General features: G+C 44.3%; 1 protein-coding gene across 6 annotated transcripts in view; it reads left to right on the forward strand.

Moving 5' to 3' along the window:
- The window catches only part of akna (AT-hook transcription factor), a 207652-nt gene that overhangs the window by 111452 nt on the left and 74015 nt on the right, over positions 1-22185 (forward strand). For all 6 annotated transcript variants that reach the window (XM_068012641.1, XM_068012643.1, XM_068012642.1 and 3 more), the window contains one exon: positions 15845-15992. In XM_068012641.1, the coding sequence (XP_067868742.1) occupies positions 15845-15992 (148 nt within the window). The remainder of the gene's footprint in view (positions 1-15844; positions 15993-22185) is intronic.

Genomic DNA, 22185 nt, shown 5'->3' on the forward strand with positions numbered 1-22185 from the left:
GTTAACAAAATCCAAGCAGCTGATTCCTGAGTAACAGTGCTATAAATTAAGTTATTTCTAGTAAAAATGGAAAGAGCTTTGTAGAGTCAGAGTATTGTGTGGAAGAATATGAAAAATGAAAAGGCTTGTATTTAGTGAAATGAATACACATTGCTTTTATGAAACATGGGTATGTTTATACATGGTATAGAATGTATCAAGAGTAGGGATAAATTCTCAGGGTTTCCTGTTAAAGTACAATTCACTAAAGATACAGTCCTGCTTTGAACTCTGAACAAGTAATGGTGATTGAAGGATGTTGAGATAGGTACAGAAATACCAGCTATTCTATAAGAACTTTGAGACCAGGAGACTGAAAGGACCATGGATGTGTTAGCTGTGGAATGTGCCCGACTAATGTTCGTTTGTTTTCATCGTTACCTTCAGGAGCCAGGGAGAAATTCCGGAACTTTCCCTGTTATACCTCTCATTTTGTATCTCCTATTGACATGTGCACAACAGTGTAAACTGCACATAGACTTGGTCGATCATCTGATGGACATCCCTCATTGTGCTAAATAAACAGTTTGACGCCATTTGGAAAATCTGCAATTTTTGTTTATTTGTCCGTCACTTCACAAGTTTGTTTCTATTGCAGGAAACACTGGCAAATGTGGCAAAGCTGTCCTTGCCTCCCCCTCATTTGTTTTCTAGACATTTCTTTTCTGTACACCCCATGGTTCTGTTTCTGCAAGTCAATTATTTGAGCTGAGGCTTTGCACATTTCCAGTGTGCTCGCCCTCATAAACTCAAAGAAAATAACACTGGAAAAATGTAGGCTTGTATCATTGCCACATTTTTCACCCATTCATTGTCAATTGCATAAAATCAAGTCCATAATAACATTGCCAGTTGACATGCTACATCGAACTCATTAGCCTCTGAATATATTCTTACATCACATCATTCAATCCAGGCACACAGCTGCAACAAGTTACATCCTTTCATTCTGTTCAAAAGAATGGAATAAATTGTAAAGATGCTGTATACCCTGGCAACAACACAGAGATAGCACACAGAGTCTTTTTTAAATTTTAGGGACATTTGTTCTATTCATACGTGTTTTTTATTTGACGGATCAGTCTCCTCTGCAGTAACCAAACAGAAAATATCATCAGCACAAAATATATTCCAATAGATCCTATGATTTATACAGAACAAGTCACACAGACAGTCCAGTCCATGGAACAAATGCTGCTCTCCTTTCCACCCCAACTATTATCTCTGGTCTGGTTTTCCTGTTCATCTCTTGTCCTTGAATCAGTGTTCCCAAACGTTCCTCCTTCAATGCTTCTGTTAAGCTCTCTCCCTGGTTCACATCGGTGCAGTAACCTCTAAACTACTCTGCACAGACTATCTTGGTTTTGTCGAACTATTACTCTCTGTAAATTGCCCAATCTTGTCATTTTGGCAGCAAGCTGGTTAATCCAGTTAAAACACCCGGCTGGCTGCAATTTATTATCTGCAATAGTTCAGTTATGTACATCATTTTTTTGCATATTTTACTTTGTTGTTTATAGAATAGATTGAATTGTGTTTGTTGCTGTATGTTACCAAGCAGCCATTCAATCATTGTTATCTGTAATGAGTGAGGTTTAGCCAAATTTAGTTTAAGGTACGAGGAGACTGCAGCAGGCTGTTGAACATAAAGGCTTCTTCTGTATTCTGTTTTAGTTTCACTTTCCCTTTGTTAGCATGTGTGTTCTACAGTAGCCTCTAGAGTACACAATGCACAAATGCAATTGCAATTTCAAAACACTACAACATTACAGTTATCCAGAAGGGAATGCTCTAATCCGGTGTTTGTTTACTCTTGGCTCAGACCATGTGGTCCCTCCTTTTAATTGATTTATATGGGTTCAAAGTGAGTGGATATGAAAAAAATAATAATTTTGATAAGCAGACAATTTGCTATTGGTTGATTATCAGTCACAATGCCTGGGTCTTGAAATGAGATATCTGAATTCTGACTACTGAAGTGATCGCTTAAGACTTCAACACCTCAGGGCTTTGGCTGCAGCCTGTCAGTGCCATCTACCTAACCTATTAATATTTCAAGGTCGGCTACAAAACAGATTTCTTATTTGGTAAAACTCAGCACTTTCTTGCAGGAGAGTAACAGAGCTTTATTGGAAGTCTGCGCCTGTGGCAGAATTAGTGTTGCAATCCGTAGTCTTCAATCGAACCATTTCAATTTAGTATAAACAAGATTACTGCCCTCCCAGATTTTTAGTGCACTGGTGCAATCAGTCTCTGTAAGAACTGCAAATGGAGATATTAAAGCTATTGAGAAGATACCAAAAATTGTCAGTCCATTGTTTCTGTTCAAAATGAAAGCTGCTAGGACTCCATGAAGGAACAGAATAAATTTGCAGATAACTCTAGTTTGAGTACTTGTAGTGATGACAGAGAATGAAGAATGAACTGTTCTGTTGTGATCTAGGTGAAAGCTTATATGCAAATAATTATCAGTAATGATACTTGACTCCCTTTAACTTTGTAACTGGTAACTGTAGTCTTTACCTCATTGGAAGGTGTATGATAAATAAAATGCCTAGCCTTCACTTATATTTCAACTGCAATATCAGTGCAAAGTGATGTTTTGCATCAATCATAAATTAACAGTGTTGATGCAAAATTAGGGCCAGACTCCAGAATGAAGTAGGTTGAGATTCCCTGGAGGAGGAAGTCTGACTTCACATCACATTGGAGCCAGGTCAAGCCATGTATTTGGATTAATACTGTAGCTTTGTAGTACTGGTGCAAAACAAAGCTACCTTGTGTCAATAGTACAACTGTAGTGTAAACACAGTCTTGGAATGTTTCCATTTACTGGCTGCCAGCAGTGAGGTGGAGTTGCACCCAATCACTGTTCATCCTGGAAACCAGGAATTCTGTAATTGAAATGCCACAGCTTGCACCTGATAGGTGCTGACACATTTTTAGAGGGCTATCAGTCCTACCGGGAAATTTTAATATTTTTTAAAGATAAAGTGAATTAAAATGAATAAATACATTTCTTTTGTCCCTCCACCCCCCCCCATAACAATTAAATTAATTATTTGCCCTTCCCCCCCCCCCCAAAAACACTTCCCTTTAACATCTGATTCTCCCCCCCCCCCCGCAAAAAGTGCAAAAACTTTCAACTATAACGCTTTCCACCATCCTCAACACCCATGACGTTAATTTGACCCGCATTCCCCACCTCCCACACTGATAAACTTATCTCCTCTCCCCCTCTGCACCAGTGGGGTGCCTTGTTTCCCCAGACGGGGATCCAAAGGCGTGGGAATGCTGGTCACTGGGCTGCAGCTCGCAGCAGAACATCAGGCGACGACATGAGTGTCATTTATTCATTCATTTTAATTTATTTAAATACTCAAATTGGGGTCCCATTGCCGAGCGGCGGGAGGGCCGCCCCGAGGCCTTGCCACTGCCGGTAATATTGGGCCGGGCCCTCCCGGTGTCGGGGTGTGTGGCAGCCCTCTCCTGGATGCATCTTCAGTCCCCCCCCCCCACCACGAAAGCCAATGCCTGGAGGAGAACCAGATTCAGCCCATTGCATGGTTGTGTGACATGTCTCTTCCTGTCGATAGGAATGTGGCCGTGATCTCTTAAAATGCAAAGCAGAGAAGGCTGAGGAGATTTGATGGAAGGATTTAAATAGAGTAAATAAAGAGAAACTGTTTCAAATGGCTGAGAAGTCAATAACCAGAGGGCACAGATTTAAGGTGATTGGCAAAAGAATTAGAGGTGACACAAGGAAAACCTTTTTTACACAACAAGTGGTTAGAATTTGGAATGCACTGCCTGATAGGGTGGTAGAAACAGACTCGATAGTAGCCTTGAAAAGGCAATTGGAGAAATACTTGAAGAAAATATTTCAGGGATGTGGGGAAAGAGTGAGGGAATGGGACTAACTGAATTGTTCTTCAAAAGAGCTGGTGCACACCTGATCGGCCGAAGGGCTTCCTTCTGTACTGCACTATTCTATGAATCTGTGAGATCCACGTGATTCCTGCCTTATCAATTCCAGTACTGCTTGCTCCATTAAATTGTATACCTGCTCATGCAAATCTGTGCAAATTACGAGGAGACAAAGATTTAATGAAGACCTGTAAGAAGAAGAACGGTAAATGTCCATTTAGTGCTTTGTTTCATCTGGAAAATATTGCCCTGATCCTGCTGAGCCTCAGAGGCATAATCGAAACTCTGTATTTGAGTCACTTGGGTCGTTTGTATACAGTTGCATCAGTTATTCCATGTGAGTGAAGCAGGAATCATTTCAGTATGCTCATAAATTTAAGCCACTGATTGGCATAAGTCCCCTACTCGGTGGCAGATGAACTTTACTCGATTTTGTGTTCATTGTATAACTGTACCTTACCTTTGGTAAACAGAAGATGTTCAGATAGATGTTTAACTTCTCACTCACCAGATTACAGTCCATGATGAGGGTGAAGTGACTGTGTACAAGCTCAGAAATATCCATTCAATTCGTACCAAGCTGACCTCTGGGGATGGTCAATGTCACAATGGGCATTATTGGCACCTTGGGGGGAGGGGGCAATTGTAGTGGATCGCATTTTTTATGTAAAACTACAGGAAAAATTAATAATTTAGAGTAGCGTATATGATGCGCAATATAACGTCATATTAACCATTGGATTGTGTACTCTTCTCTATATACATAAGGTCTTGTACAACACATTGCCAAACCCCTTTAAGTGGTCAATCAAAACCTATTATTTATTATGTTCATGTCTAGGATATATGTTTAAGGGAAGTGTGCAAAGTAGTACTAAATTAATTTATACCAGGAAAATGGCTTAGATACCCACTGATTAGCAGATCTTCTAAAGTGACCTTGAATCTATCAATGTGCTGTGGCAATAGTATGTATCCGATGGTGCCACCATAGAGTATTTGCAAATGTTTTGCATCCACAGAAACACATACTCTGAATAGAAATGTAATTTGACTGTGGTATAAATCTCCTGAAGACTTGCAGGTTGATAGGTAAATTGGCCATTGTAAATTGTTCCTAGTATAGGTAGGTGGTAGGGGAATTGAGGGAAGGTGGGGATGGGAGAGGGTAATAGGATTAATGTAGGATTAGTATAAATGGGTGGTTGATGGTCGGCATAGACTCAGTGGGCCGAAGGACCTGTTTCAGTGCTGTATCTCTAAATAAATAAATACAATTCAGCAGGCAACCTTTTTAAATTTGAGAAATATTCAGGCCCTGACCTCCACTGATCTTACCTACGTTGTAATGAGTTGAGGGCCCCTTCCATTTTTCATAACACTTCCTGACGCTGATCCCTTCTCCTGCCTTTACAGTCAACCATTCTAACTGACCTGCATTCTAAACTGGTCTGGCCTGTTTCAGGGGATGGCATATTATAAAAATGTGCCTCTAGATCATTTTCCACTCTTGGTCAGGTTAATCACACAGGAATGCTATGTGTCAACACAAGCAAATCTCAAGTTTGCACATAAATGCAGTGCTCCTTATGTGTATTAATGGCGAGATGGATCTTACACAATGAGTGTCTGAGAGGATTTTAAACATTGAGATAGCTGATGTCTTATACTGCATTCTGGTGGAGGAGTCCCTCAACTGCACTTCCTTAATTACTTGTATTTTACACCAACACTTCACAAAATCTTCGGAAATAACTTGAGATGTGGGTGCTGAAAGAAGATTATACATATCTACTTACTCCTGCTCCTGTCTCTTAAGTGATTACCTGTTCTACACCTACAAGAGACATTCAGTAAAGTGAACACATTTTGCTACACTACAGTGAGAAGCTAAAAATCTATAGATGAAAAGATCATTAATGTAAAGTGTGGAGACTTTCACAACCTTTCTTTTTGGGATTCTTGTCATCTTCTTCTGGACAAAATGATGAAACTAGTGAGATATAGCACTGTCTTTCTGTACTTTGAAGGTGAGGTTATAAGAACATAAGAAATAGGAGCAGGAGTGGACCATACAACCCCTCAAGCCTGCTCCGCCATTCACTAAGATCATGGCTAATCCTCCACGTTAACTCCATTTTCCCGCCTGATCCCCATGTCTCTTGATTCCCTTAGAATCCAAAAATCTATCAGTCTCAGCCTTGAATATACTCAAAGGCAGCACATCCACAGCCCTTGGTGGTAGAAACTTGCAAGGATTCACAACCCTCTGAGTGAAGAAATTTCTCCTCATCTCTGTCCTAAATGGCTGACTCCTTATGCTGAGACTGTGCCCCCTATCTTAGCCAACAATCGCCCCATCAGTCTTCTCTCAATAATCAGCTAAGCGATAGAAGATGTCAAGTGCTATCAAGTATTACTTACTCATCAGCAACCTGCTCACTGATACTCAGTTTGGGATCTGCCAGAGCCATTCGGCTCCACCTCATTACTGCCTTTGTCCAAACATGGACAAAAGAGTTGAATTCCAGAGGTGAGGTGTGAGTGACTGCCCTTGATATCAATGTAGCATTTGACTGAGTGTGGCATCAAGGAGCTCTAGCAAAATTGAAGTCAATGGGAATCAGGGGGAAAACTCTTTGTTGGTTGCAGTTATACCTAGCACAAAGGTGGTGGTTGTTGGAGGTCAATCATCTCAGCCCCAGGACATTGCTGCAGGACTTCCTCAGGGCATTGTCCTAGGCCCAACCATCTTCAGCTGCTTCATCAATGAGCTTCGCTCCAACATAAGATCAGAAGTGGGATGTTTGCTGATGATTTCACATTTTTCAGTACCATTTGCAACTCCTCAGATAACAAAGCAGTCCGTGGTGCCTGCATGCAACAAGACGTGGACAACATTCAGGCTAGGGCTGATAAGTGGCAAGTGACATATGCACCACACAAATGCCAGGCAATGACCATCTCCAACAAGAGAATATCTAATCATCTCCTCATGACTTCAATGGCATTACCTTTGCTGAATCCCCCATCATCAGCTTCCTGGGGTTACCATTGACCAGAAACTTAACTGGACCAGCCATATAAATACTATGGCTTCAAGAGCAGGTCAGAGGCTGGGAATTCTGCGGTGACTAACTCACCTCCAGACTCCCCAAAGCCTGTCCACCAGCTACAAACCTCAAGTCAGGAGTGTGATGGAATATTCTCCACTTGCCTGGATGAGTGCAGCTCCAGCAACATTCAAGAAGCTCGACATCATGCAAGACAAAGCAGGCCGCTTAATCAGCACCCCATTCACCACCATAAACATTCACACCCTCTGCCACCGATGCACAGTGGCAGCAGTGTGTACCATCTACAAGATGCACTGCAGCAACTCACCAAGGCTCCTTTGACAGCACCTTCCAAATCCATAACTTCTACCATCTAGAAGGACAAGGACATCAGAGGCATGGGAAACCACCTGTAAGTTCCCTCCAAGTCGCACACCATCCTTACTTGGAACTGTACCACCATTCCTTCACAGTCGCTGGGTAAAAATCCTGGAACTCCCTCCCTAACAGCACTATAGGTGTATCTACCCTACATGGACTGCAGCAGTTCAAGCAGGTGGCTCACCATCACCTTCTCAAGGACAATTAGGAATGGGCAATAAATGCTGGCCTAGCCAGCGCGTCCACATTCCAAGAACAAATAAAAAAAATTTCATGTACCTTATTGAATGCCTTTTGAAAATCCAAATATACTACATTCATTGGTAGCCCTTTATCTACCCTGCTAGCGACATCCTCAAAAAGTTCTAATACATTTGTCAAATACAATATCCCTTTCATAAAATTATATTGGCTCTACCTAATAATATTATGATTTCCTAAATGCCCTGTTACCACTTCCTTAATATTGGATTCCAGCAATGTCCTAATGACTGATGTCAGGCAAACTGACCTGTAGTTTCCTTTTTTCCTCTCTTCCTCCTTTCTTGAATAGCAGTGATACATTTGCTACCTTCCAGTTCACTGGGACCATTCCAGAATCTGGGGAATTTTGGAAAATCACAGTCAGTCCATCCACCATCTCTTGCAGCTACCTCTTTTAGAACTCAAGGATGTCAGTCATCAGGTCCAGGGTATTTGTCAGTTTTTAGTCCCTGTCATGCAGGCCCCCACCTGCCAAGCATGAGGCATATTAATTTCGCCACATGGACATTAAATTTCCAACTGTTGTTGAAATGAAGAAAGGACTTGCTTTTTAAAAACTGCCAGATCTTGGCTGGAAAGACATTTGCATATCAACAGACTGTGTTTGGAAGGACAAAGCAGCCATTTCCTGACACCTTCAACCCACAATGGACTTTTGATCACCAGACGTTGAAGGTGGGGGAGCTCGCATTCCAGGTTGACTGCTAAGCTGGCCGAATACGCAAACGGAGATGGTCAAACCATCCAGTCACATGACTAACCTGCTGGGCAACCGGAGTTTTTTGAATTTGTACAAACAATTTGGGCAGAAAGCAAAATGCTCCTGGACTGAGAAGGTCTCTCCTGGCAGGCTCACCGCAGCCGCTCCTGTCTGCCGGCTCCCATTACTTTCTCATGGACCTCTACTGAAGATACATGAACCCCAAGAGAGAAATGTCTCCAACAGCGAACAAGGTTTAAGAAGAATACTAGGCCCCAATGAAAAGCAAGATCTACCTACAATAAAGGACAATACAGTGAGAAGAACCATAACACAAAAAGCCTCCTCAGGTATTGCCTCAAACATTTCCACTTTATTTCTTCTGTTTTTTTTCTGTCTCTATCTGCATATGTGTATCGCATGTGCATGCTGTGTGGGCACATCGTGTATCCGTAAGCATTAACCAAATTAGAATTTAAGTTTAATAAAATTTCATTTTTCTTCTTTAAACCTGAGAAAACCTGTTTGTGCTGTTTTCTTTGCCTTATAATTGGAAAGCGGTGAACAAGGAGTCACCAAGGAGGAGCTCAAAACGCAGTGTGTTTAAAAATGAAACCCTGTTACAGTAAGACCAGGTGAAGGCTGAAAGGAAACCCTAGACCTCTTTCTCACCTGGTCGTAACAGTCCCAATAATTTCTCCAGTACTTTTTCTTTACTAATATTAATTGCTTTGGACTCTTAATTCACCATTATTTTTGGTTTACTTTTTTTTTACTTTAACTGTGAAGACAGATATAAAATATTTGTTCAATGTTTCTGCCATTTCCTTATCCCCCATTATAATTTCTCCTGTCTCAACTTCTAAGGGGCCCACGTTTACTTTTGCTACTTTCTTCCTTCTTACATATTTGTAGAAGCTCTTACAACCTGTTTTTGTATTTCTTTCGAGTCCATGGACTTGTTCTACGAAGAGACCCAATCATTGCGTTATAGTTTGCAACAGCATATCCACATATTGAGCTCTCACACATAAATTAAGTGAAAACACAAGTCAAGAAATAGAATAAACACTGAAAATAAAAAGCACCCATGCTATGTGAAGCATTTAGTTTCACAGCCATCTTCTCCCCCGGTGACAATTGTATTGATTATTATAGCACAAACACAATCGAGGGATAATGGAACAAAGAACAAAGAACAGTACAGCACAGGAACAGGCCATTCGGCCCTCCAAGCCTGCGCCAATCTTGATGCCTGCCTAAACTAAAACCTTCTGCACTTCCGGGGACCGTATCCCTCTATTCCTATCCTATTCATGTATTTGTCAAGATTCCTCTTAAACGTCGCTATCGTACCTGCTTCCACCTCCTCCCCCGGCAACAAGTTCCAGGCACTCACCACCCTCTGTGTAAAGAACTTGCCTCACACATCCCCTCTAAACTATTCCCCTCGCACCTTAAACCTATGTCCCCTAGTAACTGACTCTTCCACCCTAGGAAAAAGCTTCTGACTATCCACTCTGTCCATGCCGCTCATAACTTTGTAAACCTCTATCATGTTGCCCCTCCACCTCCGTCGTTCCAGTGAAAACAATCCGAGTTTATCCAACCTCTCCTCATAGCTAATGCCTTCCAGACCAGGCAACATCCTGGTAAACCTCTTCTGTACCCTCTCCAAAGCCTCCACGTCCTTCTGGAAGATAAGGGAGAGACAAGAGGGTGTTCTGCAACAGTTTTACTACCAATGTCCATTATTTGAAATGTTAATTTTCCCTTATTATTTGCTGTCTAAGAAGTTGCTGATGAGTTTTGTAAATTTTAGATTTTTTAGTTGTTTTAGTTGTTTTTTCTTTTTTACATTTTTTACAACCTTTTTTTGCATTTATTTCATTTCATCTTAGTTTGTTCAGTTTGCTTACCCACTTTTTTTTTTCATGTTTGCACTTGCTGCTGTTCAATATTCAGTCCATTAACACATTTTCTGTACTAATGCTTTGTCTTTCTACACACCATTAACATATTGTTTGCCTTTGCTCCATGACCTTTTGGTCAGCTATGTGGCCTTGTCCAATCTACACCTTCTCCTTTGTTATCTCTTGCCCCACCCCCACCTCACTTGCTTATAACCTGTGACATTTTTAATATTTGTCAGTTCCGAAGAAGGGTCACTGACCTGAAACGTTAACTCTGCTTCTCTTTCCACAGATGCTGCCAGACCTGCTGAGTGGTTCCAGCATTTCTTGTTTTTACTCTATTTATGATACTTTTCATCCAAGTGTCAAAAAGGAAAATCTACTCCCATATTCCAGAGTTGGGTCCTGCTGCAACACTACTTCAAGGAGATTTTCCTGTATCACGTGGGTTTGATATCACATGAAATGTATCTCCAGTACCCTGTCAAAGAAGGTTTAGAAAATACCTAAAACGTTTGCTGACATTCCACAGATCTTTGTAAACTGAAGCAAGGTTTTATTTATCATGTTTCAAGGGTATGGGCCTGTTGCAACATTCAAATTATTTCCACCAGGACCAGTGGCTAATCTCACCTCAGAGCTTTCACCAGGTATGTTAGGAAATGCTATTCTCACTGTGAGCAGCAAACGGTGCTCTTTGGCTGGGTTTGAAGCTCATGACTGGGATTTGAATACAGCTCGAAATGTGCAAGTGGTTTTGTGATTTATGTATTCAATCATGCAGAATTTTCATTAAAATTAATTCAAGGCAATAAAAATATTTTGTTGGAACTATGTTTGTTCTGGGCACTGCACCTCAGGAAGGATGTATTTGTCATTAATGGGGTACAGAACAGATTCACAGGCCAGGATTTAATACGGAGGCAGTGGCCCCATACACTGGCTGGAAAGGTGGGGCAAGCCCACCACCTTCAGCTCTGGAAGCCACGCCCATATTTCTGCAGTGCTCAGGCAATTAACTGCCTGCAGTCGTGGCTTCCACCTCTCTGAGGCAGGAAATCTGCCTCCAAGAGGTGCTGGCCAATCAGAGGGCCAGCAGCTCTTCCATCCCAGCAGTGCCACTACGAATGGTGGCCACTGCTGGGACTGCAGCGGTCCCCAGAGCAGCAGCTATCGTGGAGGCCCGGAGAGAAGGTAAGTGGGATTGGGGATCACCAGGGCTAATCTTGCAGGCCCCAGTGATGGGGGTGGGGTGGGGTTCAATCACGAGGGGAGGGAGGTGTCTTCCAGCCACTCGGGGACCCTCCATGGTGCTCAGGGTGACCGATCAGGAGGGACCTCTCCGCTGAAGCCACAGGGAGGCTGCCAGGTTTTACTGGGCAGCCTCCGCAGGTGGCAAAGCACCCATCCACTGCTGCTGGTAAAATAGCGGCGGCAAGAAGAGGCCCTTAAGTGGTCATTAATTAGCCACAAGGGCCTCAATTGACCCAAGGCTGGCTGGGCTGCCTGCCACTTCTCCGCTGCTGGTAAAATACCAGTGGAGGCAGGTAGATGACGGGCATGGCATCCCCTACTATCACATCCAAATTTACGCCCGCCACCCCACCTCCCAGCCCCTTCCTGGGTGTTGTTGCGGCGGGAGTGGGGGGTGCCGCAGTATGATATTCGGGCTAAAAGTGTCAAATTATGAAAACAGGTTGCACAGACTAGGCTTGCACTCCCTTGAATATAGAAGAGTAAGTGCTGATCTAATTGAGGTGCTTAAGATGATCAAAGAATTTCATAGGTAGACAGGGAGAAACTATTTCCTCTGGCAAAGGAATGCAGAACAAGAGGTCATAACCTGAAAATAGAGCGAGGCTCTTTATGGATGCTGTCAGGAAGCACTTCATATAAAGAATAGTGGAAATCTGGAAATTTCTCTCCCTGAAAAGCTGCTGAGGTCAATTTAAAAATGTCAAAACTGAGATTGAGTGATAGATTTTTGTTAGGTAAGGAGTTTAAGGGGTATGGAAGCAAGGCGGGTAAACGGAGTTTAGATGTAGATCATCCATGATCTAATTGAATAGCAGATCAGCCTCTGGGGGCTGAATGTCCAACTCCAGTTCCTATGACCCTTGTAAAACATACAAACGCTGTTTTTATGTGTAGGCCTTGGAATTCATCGGGCATCCAAAGCATTGACCATTCTTCCGCCAAATGTGCATCATCTGAAATATGCATCCATTGACCTCTCTCTAGCCTCAGCAACTTGCTGTTTGTTATTTTTTGAGCTTCCAAACCCTTTTCTCATCCTGGAAGGTGATCTAAACTTTGTTCCCAAAATGTCATCCGTGCCTTTGGAGGTGAGGGGTGGGGTGGGTGGGTGGGAACTAACAAAAGGTTTGAAATAAAAATGTTGGTGATGTTTTAAATGCCATGTAGTTAAAATATTGATAGCAATGTTAAACACAGGAAGATAGTCTGTACAGTCTTTTATGTCTGCCGTACGTTATGAGGCTATCCTTAAAGATTATTTTGTTTTATCTGAATTCCCTGCTTGAGATTGTCCAATGAACACACATGCATTCAATCTGCCGACTACCATTTACTCAACTTGGTTTTCTGCCAGTCATAACCGAGAACCGGAATATTCTGTAGATTCCAGATAAAATAGTCTTTTAATGAAATAAAATATTTACATTTTATGAGTAATTATAATGCAATTGATACATACCAGCACGGGCACGATGGACTGAATGGCCTCCTTCTGTGCTGTAATTTTTTCTATGGTTCTATGGCTCTATATTGCAATAACTGTAAGAACTGATTGTTCTTGTGTGCAACCAATATAGAGGCTTCTGTGCCAGTTCATTTGGTATTAGGGTAATGTTAATGTTAGCAGTATAATGCAGTAATAATCACTCCATAAGTATCACACTAATTGAAAAAGGTTGTTCCATACGCTTAGTATTTTGACCTTAGTATTTGTTGTTCGCCTTCTTTAATTTCGGTGCCAAGCAGTTGACGGTGCAGTGAAATCATTTGAAATGCAGTTTCTATTGTTATGTCAGCATGATGGAAATTGTGTATGTAGCAAGATCTCGCAAATAACAATGGCCCAAAATGATGCCTGATAAAAATTAACCCCACTGGATGGATGTAATATATGCAGTTTGGCTTTCGATTGTCCTCCACTAGTATTCTGAACCACTTGTCTCTCCCTCTCTCAACTTCCTTATTTGATGGTGCCGTGGGCTAGAGGCCTGCTTTAGGTCGGGAAAAAGAACCCGACCGAACCATAGCAGACCCGAGCCCGACCCGGCCCGAATCCTTCCGATTTTGCCCCGAGCCCGACCCGACCTGACCCGAACCCGATCCCACTCAGCCCGATCCAAGCCCGACCCAACCATCAATTTACTTACCTTCTCACTGGAAAGCTCCAGCGAGCTGCAGCGCATGCACGATGATGTCATAGTGACGTCATCGCGCACTGCGCAGACTCAGTTTCATCCTGGACTCTCAGCTCAGGTAAGTTTTTTTTTTAATTTCAATACTTACCTGCAGAGTACTTAACGTCTGTGTCCGGCCCGACCCGACTCAACCTGGACTCGGTCCGACCCGACCCAAGCCCGGAAGATGGGCCCGACCCGATCCGAACCCGACACATTGTTGTTGGATCCCGTCGGGTTCGGGTCGGGTAGCAGGACTCTACCGTGGGCTGTAGATACTTAGTAATATTAGCTTTGTGTTGGTGTGCAATTGGACAATAATAATTCCTTCGACAATTCACCACAAGAAAACATTTTGACAAAGAAAAATTGACATATTTGAAAACACCTGGGAAATATGTCAGAAAGATTGAAAAAATGCAGATTTTTCTTGATAGTTTTTGTAGTGTTTTGAAATTGCAATTGCATTGTGCATTGTGTACTCTAGAGGGTGCTGTAGAACACACATGCCAGGAAAGTGAAACTAAAACAGGCAGCATAAAAGGAGAAGCCTTTATGTTCAGCTGCTGCAGTTTTTGTCTCTCTGTCTTTGCCTCATATACTATACTAAACGGCTAAACCTCAACCAAGTCCCGAGGACATCACAGTTTTTACTTAATGTCAAGATAAAACAGAAATGTTCTCTGTGTATTTCCAGCATTTTCCGATTTTATTTCAGGTTCTCCAGAACTTGCAGTTTTTTGTTATTTGTATTAAAGTTCCCTCTCTAAATTATTCTGCCTCTCCACCTCCCTCTCCACCTTTAAGAGCACCTTGGGACATTTTTCTATTTTCTATAATAGAAGATGTTATTAGTAATATTAGGTTGATATTTACACAATTTGCTGTGATAGACAATGATTTTTTTTAGCAAGTTTCGTTCAAGTCAGACCAAGTTAGCTTGCTTTCCCAATTCATGGTGTCGTGCAGAATATACAATACCAGCAAATACACACACTGGTGTTCTGCATGTTTGATTAGCACTCTGCATCGGTTGGATTCTGGTCATTCCTTAGCAGAAACAACAAGGTGAGCAGGAGAAAGAATGAAAGGGCTCATTGGGTGTTGTATGATCGTTTTAAGAGTGATGTCCCTTTAAGAATTCAGTATGCTAATGAGCTAAGTACCAGGATATAGTCATGTGACTAGAAGCCATGTTCATTCTGCACTGTAACAACCTGGACAAAGGTTCTGTATATAGTTTGCTCTATATTGTATATACTAGTTTAGCTGTGAATAAACCCTCTAGAGATCTTCAAGCAACTGGAATCCATGTACCTCAGTGTGTCGCTTAAGATAACACAAAGAATCTCATGACATTGGGCACTGAGTGTGGGTGGCTTGAGTGTCTTGCTTGCTCCAGCCCCAACAAGGGTCGAAGTCTTCACATTTCTGTAAATAGACATTTTTCTTCTTTACAATCTCCCACAATGTTATGATAGGTTGATGGAGAGTATTAAAAGTGAAATATATAGTAGCTTCTTCCCAAAGCATTCAAACCCTGTCAGCTTACTTTGCTGCTTATCATGTGACTGACGTAACGCGTTGTGATGCTGCAACACTGGCTGGAATTTTACGCTTTTATGCACACCCCCTCCCCTGGGAGCTGGCTCGGGAGGGGGGCATAAAATTGAGTGGGAGGCTAGGGTGCTGTTCCTGTGCCTACCTGCTCCTGCCAATTTAACAATGGCGGGGGAATTGGCAAACCACCAATTAAGGCCCTCAACTGGCCAATTAATTCGGTAGCACTGCTGGGACTGAAGAACTGCCGACCCTGATTGGCCGGCAGCTCTTGAAGGGCGGACTTCCTGTCTCAGAGTGGCAGAAGTTCCCACCAGGGCTAATTAAGGACCTGGCCGGCCAAAATTTCTGTGTGGTTTCTAGACCTGGCTGAGGCCACCTGGGACTAGGCAATGTACATAGCTTTTTGGCTGGAATTTTTTTTTATTCGTGGGAGGAACAGGTTAAACGAAAATGTGGCTGCAGCAAGTAGACTTTGGTTTTTCTGTTTCTATCTTCTGCTGTAATAGTTCTCTGTGTTTAAAAAAAAAAGTCACAAATCTGTGCTCATTTACATCATATTTAATTACTCAGGTGAACCTGTATGCTGACCCTCCAAAACCAAGTTACAGTGTCCAGTTGGCATCATCACTTAACCAGGCTTCAAAGGTCATGACGTTTGCCATCCCACATGCACAAAAAGCTGAAATTGGCCCACCTCTGAACTTCAGTGTACAAACAGGTAACTAATTGACTTTGCATTTAAACCTTCTGGGGAAAACTCTATCTCTGCAACATCAAAACTCAAAGAAAAGTGAAGATGATTTTTAGCTTAACTTCTTGTGTGTTCTGAGTTGTGCATGTTTTCTGTTTCTACGCCCTTGTCTATTTCTGCCATTGCTGATCAGAACTCCACTGTGAATACTAAGACACTTTGTGGAATATTGAAGAAGCTTGTTCGGTGCTTGATGGCCAGCACAGACACGATGGGCCGTAGGGCCTGTTTCTGTGCTGTATAACTCTATGACTCTATGACTGTGTGGATTTAGAAAGAATCCTTTGGGGATCTGGGTTGGGCAGTGGGCTGAGTATTGATTATATATCTGCGGGATTAGGTTGAAATTAAGCCAGACTGGGGATGAAAGGCCCACCTTTCTGATGTCTGAAGGAGTCCTGTATGGATTTAGTTTGAGCTACTGTCAATTCAGTACAACACAAAACTGTCCGTAATTTGCATGAATTGGCAATCTCACTTCGACAGGCCACACATAGAATGAATGCTGTGGCAAATGGAAACATTGTTATCCTGGTAGAGTGGAGGGAGTAATATAAAAGCAAAATACTGCCGGCAATGGAAAACTGAAATAACAACAGAAAGTGCTGGAAATGCTCAGCAGGTCTGGCAGCATCTGTGGAGAGAATAACAAGAGTTAACGATTCAGGCCAATGACATTTCATCAGAACTGGAATGGAGGGGTTTGTTCTTTAGAGGTTGGTGCAGAGTAAAGGGAACTTTACTCTCCATCCAACTGTGTAGCTTGCTGCTGATAATGAGTATCTGAATTGGGAAGCATTCTATTCTCTATCCAGCATGAACATCCTTCAGATGCGTGCAAACTGTTATGTCTTTTAATCTAGATGCTTTGTTCTGCTCAGTTTAACTTTTAGTCCACTATTCCCAATTCTGTGCCACATGTATATCTGTAAAAGCTGTGTTGTCAGTTTCTAAAAATAGTGTCAAACTAATGTGCCAGAACAGACGTGTTATGACATGAAAATGATAGACAGGAAGAAACCCTCTGGACTATCTAGTTTATCCCATGTAATTGTGATGCCTTCTGCATCACAATGCAGACACTTACTCCCCACCCTCCTACAGCCATGTCCTCTCCCCTGCCCCACCCCCCTCCCCCAACCCAGGAGAGGCAAACAAGAACAAATACAAACTCAGGCCAATTGGAGGGGTATCTGGAAAATTTGTCTCTGATCCCTTCCAGTGATCGAACTTGTCCAGGAGACCACATTACAGAATATCTATCCCTTGCAAGAGATGATCTCCACCCCACCCAGAAACTGGTCCAGCTCTCTCTTGAAGGAACACAGCCAATCAGCCCAAGCAGGTAACCTGTTCCAAGTCTCCACTCTTCTCTGGGAAAAGAAAAACTGCCAAACATCCGATCTAATTCTGCCTCTACATAACTTGTGAGCATGACCCTGGGTCCTCCCTAACCGACTGAGGTGAAATAATTGGTCCACATAAGCACATTGTGACCCTTCTTTATTTTAAAAAAAACCTTGATTTAATCGCCCCTGTTCTTCATTTTTCTAAAGTGTAGAGATCCAGCTGTTTTAGCCTGTGTGGGTCACTGAGTTGTTTTAGACTAGGAGTTAATCTTGTGACCCCTCCCCCCCCTCTGCACCTTTTCCAAAGCTTCAACATCCCCACCATGTGAGGAGATCAAAACTAGACCCAGTTTTCTAACTGGTGCCTAACCAAGGTCTTCTACAAGGAACAGATAGTTCCCAGTTCACTGCATGTGGTGAGACAACGAGTGCAACTATCCTACTGGCCCTGCACATGTTCTTTGGGCCTCCTTATCTCGAGAGACAATGGATACGCGCCTGGAGGTGGTCAGTGGTTTGTGAAGCAGCGCCTGGAGTGGCTATAAAGGCCAATTCTGGAGTAACAGGCTCTTCCACAGGTGCTGCAGAGAAATTTGTTTGTTGGGGCTGTTGCACAGTTGGCTCTCCCCTTGCGCCTCTGTCTTTTTTCCTGCCAACTACTAAGTCTCTTCGACTCGCCACAATTTAGCCCTGTCTTTATGGCTGCCCGCCAGCTCTGGCGAATGCTGGCAACTGACTCCCACGACTTGTGATCAATGTCACACGATTTCATGTCGCGTTTGCAGACGTCTTTATAACGGAGACATGGACGGCCGGTGGGTCTGATACCAGTGGCGAGCTCGCTGTACAATGTGTCTTTGGGGATCCTGCCATCTTCCATGCGGCTCACATGGCCAAGCCATCTCAAGCGCCGCTGACTCAGTAGGGTGTATAAGCTGGGGATGTTGGCCGCTTCAAGGACTTCTGTGTTGGAGATATAGTCCTGCCACCTGATGCCAAGTATTCTCCGAAGGCAGCGAAGATGGAATGAATTGAGACGTCGCTCTTGGCTGGCATACGTTGTCCAGGCCTCGCTGCCGTAGAGCAAGGTACTGAGGACACAGGCCTGATACACTCGGACTTTTGTGTTCCGTGTCAGTGCGCCATTTTCCCACACTCTCTTGGCCAGTCTGAACATAGCAGTGGAAGCCTTACCCATGCGCTTGTTGATTTCTGCATCTAGAGACAGGTTACTGGTGATAGTTGAGCCTAGGTAGGTGAACTCTTGAACCACTTCCAGAGCGTGGTCGCCAATATTGATGGATGGAGCATTTCTGACATCCTGCCCCATGATGTTCGTTTTCTTGAGGCTGATGGTTAGGCCAAATTCATTGCAGGCAGACGCAAACCTGTCGATGAGACTCTGCAGGCATTCTTCAGTGTGAGATGTTAAAGCAGCATCGTCAGCAAAGAGGAGTTCTCTGATGAGGACTTTCCGTACTTTGGACTTCGCTCTTAGACGGGCAAGGTTGAACAACCTGCCCCCTGATCTTGTGTGGAGGAAAATTCCTTCTTCAGAGGATTTGAACGCATGTGAAAGCAGCAGGGAGAAGAAAATCCCAAAAAGTGTGGGTGCGAGAACACAGCCCTGTTTCACACCACTCAGGATAGGAAAGGGCTCTGATGAGGAGCCACCATGTTGAATTGTGCCTTTCATATTGTCATGGAATGAGGTGATGATACTTAGTAGCTTTGGTGGACATCCGATCTTTTCTAGTAGTCTGAAGAGACCACGTCTGCTGACGAGGTCAAAGGCTTTGGTGAGATCAATGAAAGCAATGTAGAGGGGCATCTGCTGTTCACGGCATTTCTCCTGTATCTGACGAAGGGAGAACAGCATGTCAATAGTCGATCTCTCTGCACGAAAGCCACACTGTGCCTCAGGGTAGACGCGCTCGGCCAGCTTCTGGAGCCTGTTCAGAGCGACTCGAGCAAAGACTTTCCCCACTATGCTGAGCAGGGAGATTCCACGGTAGTTGTTGCAGTCACCGCGGTCACCTTTGTTTTTATAGAGGGTGATGATGTTGGCATCGCGCATGTCCTGGGGTACTGCTCCCACGTCCCAGCACAGGCATAGCAGTTCATGTAGTGCTGAGAGTATAGCAGGCTTGGCACTCTTGATTATTTCAGGGGTAATGCTGTCCTTCCCAGGGGCTTTTCCGCTGGCTAGGGAATCAATGGCATCACTGAGTTCCGATTTGGTTGGCTGTATGTCCAGCTCATCCATGACTGGTAGAGGCTGGGCTGCATTGAGGGCAGTCTCAGTGACAGCATTCTCCCTGGAGTACAGTTCTCGGTAGTGCTCAACCCAGCGGTCCATCTGTTTGCGTTGGTCAGTGATTATGTCCCCCGATTTAGATTTGAGGGGGGTGATCTTCTTGATGGTTGGCCCAAGAGCTCTCTTCATGCCATCATACATTCCTCTGATGTTTCCGGTGTCTGAGGCCAGCTGAATATGACTGCATAGGTGTTGCCAGTAGTCGTTTGCGCAACGCCTAGCTGTTCTTTGTGCAGTACTTCTGGCTGCTTTAAGTGCTGCGGATGTTAAATCGCTGGGGGCTTTCTTGTAGTTCAAAAGTGCAATGCGCTTAGCGGCTATGACAGGTTCCAGCTCTTCATTATGAGATTGAAACCAGTCTGCATTTCTCTTCGCACTTTTGCCGTAGGTGGTCAAAGCTGACTCATAGATGGCGTCTCTGATGTGGGCCCACTTGGTCTCAGCATCCCCTGTGGGAGTGTTTTGAAGGGCTGTTACAAGTGAATTTAGAAATTTTTGTAACAGCTGTGGGTGAGAAATTCTGCTCGTGTTGATGCGCGGGTGGCCCTTCTGCTTGGAATGATGCAACTTCTTTGGTCTGAGTCTAACCTTGCTGCACACCAGGGAGTGGTCGGTGTCGCAGTCCGCACTGTGGAAGCTGCGTGTGATTTGAACACTGTTTAAGGCGGCTCGCCTTGTGACAATGAGGTCTAGCTGGTGCCAACGACGTGATCTTGGGTGCCTCCATGAAACCTGGTGACAGGGTTTAGTGTGAAAGAACGAGTTGGTGATGCAGAGGTTATGATAGGTACACAACTCAAGCAGTCTCTGCCCGTTCTCATTCATCCTTCCAACGCCATAGCGCCCAAGGCAGGAGGGCCATGAGTCATGGTCGGCCCCAACCCTGGCATTAAAGTCCCCCAGCAGGAATAGGTGTTCGGTGTTGGGGATGCTGCTAATGATGTTATGGAGTTGTTCATAGAACTGGTCTTTAGCTTCAGGTGCGGAACAGAGTGTTGGAGCATAGATGCTGAGTAGGTGTACTGGACCAGAGGTGGTGAGCAGTCGGATGGACAGTATGCGTTCCGAGCCATTTGAGGGAGGCTCTATCATGCTGAGCAAGGAGTTTCTGATGGCGAAGCCCACTCCATGCTGTCTTGGTTCTTCAGGATCCCTGCCCTGCCAGAAGAAGGTGTAGTCTTGCTCTGCTAGAGAGCCACTCGCGGGGAGGCGAGTCTCCTGAAGTGCTGCAATGTCCACATTGAGTCTACTGAGCTCGTTGTTAATGATGGCGGTCTTCCGAGAATCGTTGATTTGTGTAAGGTCTTCCGACAGGCCAGGACACATAGTTCTGACGTTCCAGCTTGCAAAGCGAAGGGCTGGTACCTTCTTTCCTTTTTTCATGTTGTTTGGTGCGGTGTATCAGTCCACCTTTCGGGCAATGACCCTGAGCTCCAAGCACCCATTGAAGCAGGCAGACTGTGGCGGGACAGAACCTTATTGACCGGGGGCTGCCCGGTTTGAGGCGGGCGGTAGCTGTCCAGTGAGGTGCAATGACCTCTCCCACCGACAAAGGCAACCCGTGGCGCCCAGTTTCTACGCCAATTTATCTGGACTTATAACCCGTAACTGCTGCCTTCCGTGTTGTTTCAGTCGCTGTGAGGCAACTATGGAGTGACCTCTCCATGGCGCATGCCTGGGCAAATTTATGGAGGTTGAGAGTTGCCCAGTCGTCAAAACCCCCCTCTCGGCCTTTCTGGTGGGGTCCAAAGGAGTGCAGGACACGACGTTTGGCACCAGTATGGCTGCAGGAACTGCCGGAAACATGCCAAAGGTGACACATGACCGCCTACGGGGTTCCGCTCCGGATTTTCTGTTAGGGTTTACTCCCTTAGCCTTGGTCTCTCCCGAGACGCCCACAAGGCAGTGGGGTTGTTGGGGCCCCTACACAGGTGTAGGATGGTGCCGGTGGGAGGAGGGGATGCAAGGGGGAGGGGTAGAGGGAGGAGGGGGGGGTGCAGGGGAAGGGGGTGCGGGGTGAAGATGGTGCGAGGGGGGGCGGGCTGGGACGGGGTTGTGAGGGGGTGAGCTGAGAGGGTGGAGCAGGGAAGGGGAGGGGGGTGGAAGGGGGGTAAAGGGGGGGGGACCTGCACATGTAACATGCCATAATACTGAGGAAAGCAAAATTAGAATCTGCATTTCCCTTTAAGAAGTGAGCAGTAGGTAATACCTCATTTATTAATTTGTTTGTATGTGCGTGTGCTTTCCAGAATTCAAAATGTGGAATTTTTAGGTTTTTAACAGAACAAGTATCTCAGTGAGACCCTCTCACTTTGAATCCATAATTGGAATGCTGCTAACTGGATTGAGCTGTGTGAATGGATTCCCGACTCTTCAGGCCCTAGATTCTTTTTCATGTCCAGCTATGGAGTCTACACTGTGTTCCTACCCATCATAGATTTCTTGCACCGCATTAACTGGTGCGACTTTCTGTGTTGGAAAACAATGAGATTCT

This window comes from Heterodontus francisci, chromosome 32 (genome assembly GCF_036365525.1).
Source record: "Heterodontus francisci isolate sHetFra1 chromosome 32, sHetFra1.hap1, whole genome shotgun sequence".
Classification (NCBI taxonomy): domain Eukaryota; kingdom Metazoa; phylum Chordata; class Chondrichthyes; order Heterodontiformes; family Heterodontidae; genus Heterodontus; species Heterodontus francisci.